At 48.4% G+C, this 8,251-nt stretch overlaps 1 protein-coding gene across 2 annotated transcripts; it reads left to right on the forward strand.

The window, feature by feature from the left end:
• Nucleotides 1-1,443: 1,443 nt before the first annotated feature.
• Nucleotides 1,444-2,870, forward strand: LOC123163805 (uncharacterized). Of its 2 annotated transcripts, XM_044581190.1 has the most exons (3): nt 1,444-1,910; nt 2,044-2,213; nt 2,302-2,870. In XM_044581190.1, the coding sequence occupies exons 1-3, from the start codon at nt 1,607-1,609 to the stop codon at nt 2,605-2,607; spliced, it is 780 nt and encodes a 259-aa protein (XP_044437125.1). In that variant the 5' UTR covers nt 1,444-1,606; the 3' UTR covers nt 2,608-2,870. The 2 variants fall into 2 exon arrangements, with proteins under 2 accessions (XP_044437125.1, XP_044437126.1); XM_044581191.1 differs by lacking the exon at nt 1,444-1,910 and having other exon boundaries at nt 2,020-2,213.
• The last annotated feature ends 5,381 nt before the right edge of the window (nt 2,871-8,251 follow it).

Here is an 8,251-nt window from a genome sequence, read left to right on the forward strand (position 1 = left end):
GAGTGGCTTCAGCGCGGGGAGAGGCCGGATCTTGGCCAGGCTTGGCCGGATCTAGCTTCTCCGCCCCGGTTGGACGCCCTCGATGTGGTGCATGCCGTGTTGACGGACAGTGCTCATCGACTCCATGGTGGGGTCGTGGACGCTGATCTGCGGCGGGTGGCGTTCGACGGCGAGGTGGGGCTCGGTGGCTTCATGATGGGGCTGTGAGATCCGGCGGCCAGCGAGGGCTGGATCCCGAGGCGGCGGCCCCGGACGGCGGAGGATGTGTCGGCGGCTGTGGACTCGCGACGGGCGACGCGGCGGCCATGGTGGTGGATGATCCGTGCACAAGACGCTTGATGGAGGCCATTGGAACATATCTGGGTGAAGACCTGCTCGCGGCTGCTGCCGAGGCCGACGATGGCGGCACTATTCGGTGTCGTTCCCTTGTTGAAGGCATCGCTGTTGAGAAGTTCCAGGCCACTATCTGCTACCTCCGGGGGAGACCCTAGATCAGTAGATCGGATGACGGCGGCATTATTGTGTCGTTTCCCTCTTGTGGCGTCATTCTTGGAGGTGTACACGGGCTCGAGGGACCAATGGACGGAATATTTGGTGGAGCGGTGATTCACCCTACACATTAATGGTGGCGTATCTCGGCGGCGTGGCGCAGTGGAGACTCGGCGTCCGATGTGTGGCGAGGGACTCGCGTAGGAGGGTGGCGTTATCTGGCGTCGATGGCAGAGAGGCCAGGCAAGGTGGATGCAGCAGTACAACACTGAAGATGGATTGGTGGCAGGTGGCTGCGGTGGCCTCATACCTGGCAGGCGTCCTGGTTGAGGAGTGCGCCGGACTGGTAGGTGCCCCATACCCGGCAGACGTCCTGGTTGGGACCTCAGGTCTTAGATGTTTAGGTTTTACTGCGATGTCTGTTTGGTATTAGGCCCAGGCTATCAACGCCCCTTCATCAATTGGATAGGAGTAGCGACAGTTGTTGCTTAGACGGTGGCTTTAATCTTACTGTTGTATGACTTTGTAAGGTCTTATGAGAATAATTAATAAAATGGCCGTATGCATCGCCCAGATGCAGAGGCCGGGGGCCCTCCTCCTTTTCTTAAAAAAAACAATCAAAGGAAGTTCACCAGGCCAATATTGAAGTTCAATTTTAAGTGGCACGGCGGTTCTAGACAAATCCATGGTTCTCGCCTCCAGGTTCTGCTATATATATTCCGTCAAACAAATTCACTGGTCCAAAATTTAACTCGCTCTTGTTGTCACCGTAGGAATTAGTTGCTGAAGTTAATCAAACACCATTCCCAGTTTGCTCGCCCAAACCAAAGATTCTCAGCTATAAATTCTTGCACAGAAGAGCTCCATCTCAATCAGCACCCAGTGAACTTGGCCAGAATTCCTATCATTAGCTTCCAGTGAATGGCTTACAAAGATTTTGGCTAGCTAGCTTCTGCTGCCGGTGCCATGCATGTATGCACGTGCGCGTGCTGAGTAGTTCATTCACATTTCGGTAGACCTGCAAAGAAATTAAGCGTCCCACTGCGTGTTGCCAAAGAGGGTATAGCTCCTTGGCGGACGCAACTTCGCGGCAGTTTTCCTTTGTCATTGCCATGGGATGAGACCGTCACATGCTTGCTCGTTTACAAGCCGAACCGCACCAGGCTCTCCTCCTCACTGTGTGTGTGTGTGTGTGTGCAGCTCACGCTGCGGCTGCTCGACACGTAGTCGGTGTTGGGGAGGCCCCACGCCGATCCAGTCGCTTTCCTTCCTTCTCTCTCTCGCTGCCTGGCCACTTAAACAGCCCCGGCCGGCCTCCACCACCAGCGTCGTCGTTGTGCTCTGCAATTGCCGCTCGAGCCCCTTGAGGAAAGAAGCATACCAAGCGACGAACCTCGCTTGCATCCGACCAGCGAGTGACGGTGAGTCCCCTCCATCTCCGGCCACCTTGCTAATGCTAATGTGCTTTTCTTCTTCTTCCTTCCTGTTGAATTAATATGGCGACATGAAATTAGAGAAGGGGAACTAACCTACGCTGGTGCTGAGCTTGGACAGCCATGGACGCCGGCAAGACGCCTCATCCGCTGCCTCTGAGCGCGGCCCAAAAGCAGATCCGGGATGATGTCCCACAGGTCTGCGGATGGGCGCTCTTCAACGCCTTCGCCATCGCCGGCGGCCAAGCATCCCTCTACATAGCTGGCTACACCCACCTCGCGTGCAACCAGGTAACTAACTACCTGCCCGTGTACTACCCCATGCTTGACATTGCGACCGATTCATCATGCGCCAAAGTTGATATGGTGTCCTCTGCAGTCATCATCCATTCTGCCCTGCCTCTGGATCGGGATGCTGTGCTGCGCCGCAACCCAGTCGGCCGCGGCGGCGCTGGCGCTGCTGCTCCCATGCCACCGTCGCCGGGCCATCACCTACCTCGCGCTCGCGGTCACTGTCCTCTTCCATTGCATTTACGCCATCCACTTCCGGATCTCCCTCGCCGCCTACCCAGGAGGATACATCTTCGGCTGGATCTTTTACACCGTGGTCATCTGCTACATGGTGGTGCGCGACCTGACCTGCCTGACCGATCTCCTTCGAGGTGATGGTTGGGGCAAGCAGTAGTGCAGTACGCGGTCTATTAGTTCAGCTAGCTAGCAGCAAGCTGCAAGGGATCATGTCCGTGGATCAGCTCATGAGGTACTGACGAGAGCCTAGTTCTACTTCTAGGGAATAATATAGAGTATACATGCATTAATTCCGCTGTGACGATTGATGGAGTTGTGCCGTATTTGCGAATCTAGTAGCTGGCTGGTGTAGTGTTAATATCCAGATCGACTCCAGTAGTTGGGCAATGCTTTGCCGGATATATAATTAGACTGGATGGATTGTGGCTATCTTTGATGTATTCGACCTTAATTTTCTCCATATGTGATCGTCAGACATGAGTTATATGCTTATTTAGCACCAGCTTCGGTATAATTGATGTTGCTGAAATTGCTGCTGCAGTGTATATCCATGTTGCTGCTTTGTATAATTCGACCTTTTAGTTTCACAGTTTTCCGAACCAAACAACTTCAGAAGGGAAAATGTGTAGACCCTTTTAAGTTATTTGCTCGAAAAAAAGAGAGTAAATACATGGAGCTAACTTTGCAGTGTATGTGAGCGCCCCATTACAAATACGTGGGAAATCCCAAATATGTAGGCACGAGTGAGTCAACTGACAAGTGTAATTCCCACATAAATACAGTTTATATAGAGCTATTGATGGATGACCCCACCGATGTATACATGCAAATATGGTTCACCCATGTAGGCTAATGGTCTAGACATAATTAGCTCCCGTTCTCATCCGATGACTCTGATTCGCTCCAAGGATCGGAGTAGGTGACCTCTCGGATGGTCGGGAGGCCAACATTTTCGTCGTCGTTCGTGAAGTAGATTGGTTCACCGATACTGCTTTCCTCGTCGTTCGTGAAGTAGATTGGTTCTCCAATACTGCTTTCGTCGTCCGAGATCGACACGACATCGACCAGGTTTGTACTGTCGCTGGTGGTGAAGCTGGTGACGATGCAGTCCTCTGGCGTATGGCCGATGAGGCAGTTGCCACAGACAATCGCGACGAGCTGAGAGGTTTGCGCGGGCCGCTCTGGGCATATGAAGCCGGAGCAACCCCGAGCCCCCGTTATCCGGGGAGAGGGCGCCGCCCACTTGTAAGGTTCCGACGCCCATGGCGAAAGAATTTGGGGGCCAGCTTGTATGGAGGTTGGTGGCGTGGACGTTAAGGCCGTGGGCGACATCATGATCTGTTGGTCTTGGGGCCTCCTCGGGAGGATGCATTTGTTGCTGGTGATCATGGCAGCTGGACACTAGTAGAAAAACGACCTTACGTGAGACATATTAGTCCCGGTTTGATTTTGGCCTGGTACCATTACTTCGGTTCGAACGACTATGCATTAGTACCGGTTCATGTTAAATCTTTAGTACCGGTTCGTGGCGAGAACCGGTACTAAAGGGGTGGTGGCAGGCTGGCGTCAGGCCGGGGCCCCACGAGCCCCTTTAATGCCGGTTTGTGACTAAAGGTCTACCTTTAGTCCCGGTTTGTGTCACAAACCGACACTAAAGGGGTCTTAACCTATAGTCCCGATTGGAGACACAAACCGGAACTATAGGGCAATTTTCAAACTCTACCCCATCCCCCCCCCCCCCCTATCGCCTTTTCAGTTTAAAAAAAAACAAAAGAAAATGAGAAAAACTTCAAAAATTAAAATTCTTCGAGATGTAGTTATGTTACTGCATCTACTAGTTAGGTAAATTTAAGAACATAAGTTTCGACATGTTTTGCAAAAAAGTGTGATGAAAAACTAAAACGACTATATCTTTTGCATACGATGTTGCAAAAAAGTATAATATATCAAAATGTTCAGCACGAAAATCCGCATCCGATTTTGACCGCCGTAGGCCGTTTTGCATATTTTCAGAATCCTCAAACTCTAAAAGGAAAAAAAGATATGCTCAAATTTCAGTTTTTTTGAATTTTGGTTAAATCTGGTCAAACTGTGGTCAAACTACTTATTCAAGAAATATTAGTGTTACTAAATAATTATTCAAGACTATTAGTGTTACTAAATAATTATTTTATTTTTTGTGAGTTTTGGTCAAATCTGGTCAAACTGTGGTCAAACTATGGTCAAACTACTTATTCAAGAAATATTAGTGTTACTAAATAATTATTGTTTTTTAAAATAATAGTTTCAAACTCAAACGGTGAAACATGTCACTTCATGCTCAAGCTAAACTACTGACGCTTAATAGGATTTACAACTTACTATTGTCAGCAAAACAATAAGTGCAGACTTGGAAACTAGGAGGAATAAAACTTGGAAGTTAAGAGTGCTCAGGCTAGAGTAGTGCAAGGATGGGTGACCGGCCGGAAAGTTAGACGATTTGAAATGAGTGATCCACACTTGAGCAGTTATGAGGGGTGATTAGAGACTAAATCGTCAAATAATTCAGAAAATTGAAAATTGAAAAAAAAATCATAATCATTTTCTTTTCCAAAAAAAAACCCTTTAGTATCGGTTGGTGTTACCAACCGGTACTAAAGGTCTCTCAGCCCCCGCCGCTGGCTCGTGCCACGTGGTGGCCCTTTAGTGGCAGTTCGTGTTGAACCGGTACTAAATCGTCAAATAATTCAGAAAATTGAAAATCGAAAAAAAATCATAATCAATTTTTTCCAAAAAATAAAAAAACATTTAGTACCGGTTGGTGTTACCAACCGGTACTAAAGGTCGCCCAGCCCCCGCCGCTGGCTCGTGCCACGTGGTGGTCCTTTAGTGGCGGTTCGTGTTGAACCAGTACTAAAGGTGGGGGGCCTTTAGTCCCCACCCTTTAGTGCCGGTTACAGAACCTACACTAAAGGGCCTAACGAACCGGTGCTATAACTCGGTTCTGCACTAGTGGGGTTCACCTTGGTTGTAGTGTATGGGTGGGCCGGTGGGATGACATTGACCCGGTCTGCTCCGTCGACGATGAAGGTGAGAGAGCCGAAGATTAGGCTTTCTCCCGGCTGCCGAGACACAAAGAAGATCCAATCTGAGATCAGTCTAGTCGGCACCACCCGTGCCTGGTGCGCCAACTGACGGTGCAAAACACCGTCAGATCCCTCGGTAGAGGTCCAAGCGCAGCTGGAAGTCTTAGATCGGGAGATCACAAAAGGGTTTTACCTTGGTTCAGGCCTCCGGAGAGTAATACCCTATATCCTGCTTGTTTTGGTTATTCATTGTGGAGGGATACCTCGTGCGAGGGGTTATAATGGTGTATGAGATTGCTACCGAGGGTTTCTATGTGAAAATACATAAAAAAATAAGGGTTCCCTAGCCTTCCCTTGTATAGGTGGTGGAGGCCTAGGGTTGACAGTGGTAGATGCAATGTCCTTTGCTGTTGGGGAACGTAGTAATTTCAAAAAATTTCCTACGCACACGCAAGATCATGGTGATGCATAGCAACGAGAGGGGAGAGTGTTGTCCACGTACCCTCGTAGACCGACAGCGGAAACATTATCACAACGCGGTTGATGTAGTCGTACGTCTTCACGATCCGACCGATCAAGTACCGAACGCACGGCACCTCCGAAGTTCTACACACGTTCAGCTCGATGACGTCCCTCGAACTCTGATCCAGCCAAGTGTTGAGGGAGAGTTTCGTCAGCACGATGGCGTGGTGACGATGATGATGTTCCACCGACGCATGGCTTCGCCTAAGCTCCGCGACGGCATTATCGAGGTGTAATCTGGTGGAGGGGGGCACCGCACACGGCTAAAATATCGTATATCAAAGTGTGTAGAGAGGTGCCCCCCTGCCCCCGTATATAAAGGAGCAAGGGAGGAGGAGGCCGGCCCTAGGAGGGGGCGCACCAAGTGTGGAGTCCTACTAGGACTCCCTAGTCCTAGTAGGATTCCACCTCCCATATGGAATAGGAAAAGAGGAAGGGAAAAAGAGAAGGAAGGAAGGGGGCGACCCCTTCCCTAGTCCAATTCGGACCAGACCAAGGGGAGGGGTGCGGCCACCCTTGAGGCCCTTTTCCTTCTTTCCCGTATGGCCCAATAAGGCCCAATACGTATTCCCGTAACTCTCCGGTACTCCGAAAAATACCCGAATCATTCGGAACCTTTCCGAAGTCCGAATATAGTCGTCCAATATATCGATCTTTACGTCTCGACCATTTCGAGACTCCTCGTCATGTCCCCGATCTCATCCGGGACTCCGAACTCCTTCGGTACATCAACATACATAAACTCATAATAAAACTGTCATCGTAACTTTAAGCGTGCGGACCCTTTGGGTTCGAGAACTATGTAGACATGACCGAGACACCTCTCCGGTCAATAACCAATAGCGGGACCTAGATGCCCATATTGGCTCCCACATATTCTACGAAGATCTTTATCGGTCAGACCGCATAACAACATACGTTGTTCCCTTTGTCATCGGTATGTTACTTGCCCGAGATTCGATCGTCGGTATCTCGATACCTAGTTCAATCTCGTTACCGGCAAGTCTCTTTACTCGTTCTGTAATACATCATCCCGCAACTAACTCATTAGTCACAATGCTTGCAAGGCTTATAGTGATGTGCATTACCGAGTGGGCCCAGAGATACCTCTCCGACAATCGGAGTGACAAATCCTAATCTCGAAATACGCCAACCCAACAAGTACCTTTGGAGACACCTGTAGAGCACCTTTATAATCACTCATTTACGTTGTGACGTTTGGTAGCACACAAAGTGTTCCTCCGGTAAACGGGAGTTGCATAATCTCATAGTCATAGGAACATGTATAAGTCATGAAGAAAGCAATAGCAACATACTAAACGATCGGGTGCTAAGCTAACGTAATGGGTCATGTCAATCACGTCATTCTCCTAATGAGGTGATCCCGTTAATCAAATGACAACTCATGTCTATGGCTAGGAAACATAACCATCTTTGATTAACGAGCTAGTCAAGTAGAGGCATACTAGTGACACTTTGTTTGTCTATGTATTCACACATGTATTATGTTTCCGGTTAATACAATTCTAGCATGAATAATAAACATTTATCATGATATAAGGAAATATATAATACTTTATTATTGCCTCTAAGGCATATTTCCTTCAGTCTCCCACTTGCACTAGAGTCAATAATCTAGTTCACATCGCCATGTGATTTAACATCAATAATTCACATCACCATGTGATTAACACCCATAGTTCACATCTCTATGTGACCAACACTCAAAGGGTTTACTAGAGTCAATAATCTAGTTCACATCTCTATGTGATTAACACCCAAAGAGTACTAAGGTGTGATCATGTTTTGATTGTGAGATAATTTTAGTCAACGGGTCTGTCACATTCAGATCCGTAAGTATTTTGTAAATTTCTATGTCTACAATGCTCTGCACGGAGCTACTCTAGCTAATTGCTCCCACTTTCAATATGTATCTAGACCGAGACTTAGAGTCATCTAGATTTAGTGTCAAAACTTGCATCGACGTAACCCTTTACGACGAACCTTTTGTCACTTCCATAATCGAGAAACATATCCTTATCCTTTTCAGGTATTTCAGGATGTTCTTGACCGCTATCCAGTGATCCACTCCTGGATTACTTTGGTACCTTCTTGCTAGACTTATAGCAAGGCATACATCAGGTCTGGTACACAGCATTGCATACATGATAGAGCCTATGGCTGAAGCATAGGGGACATCTTTCATCTTCTCTC

Source organism: Triticum aestivum, chromosome 7D, assembly GCF_018294505.1.
Source record: "Triticum aestivum cultivar Chinese Spring chromosome 7D, IWGSC CS RefSeq v2.1, whole genome shotgun sequence".
Lineage (NCBI taxonomy): Eukaryota > Viridiplantae > Streptophyta > Magnoliopsida > Poales > Poaceae > Triticum > Triticum aestivum.

What these genes read in the sequence shown, in the direction of transcription:
- LOC123163805 (XM_044581190.1), top strand. Translation starts at nt 1,607, where the DNA reads ATGAGACCGTCACATGCTTGCTCGTTTACAAGCCGAACCGCACCAGGC. An exon ending in CATCCGACCAGCGAGTGACG is followed by an intron (nt 1,911 to 2,043) that starts GTGAGTCCCCTC and finishes GAGCTTGGACAG; the next exon opens with CCATGGACGCCGGCAAGACG. An exon ending in CCCACCTCGCGTGCAACCAG is followed by an intron (nt 2,214 to 2,301) that starts GTAACTAACTAC and finishes TGTCCTCTGCAG; the next exon opens with TCATCATCCATTCTGCCCTG.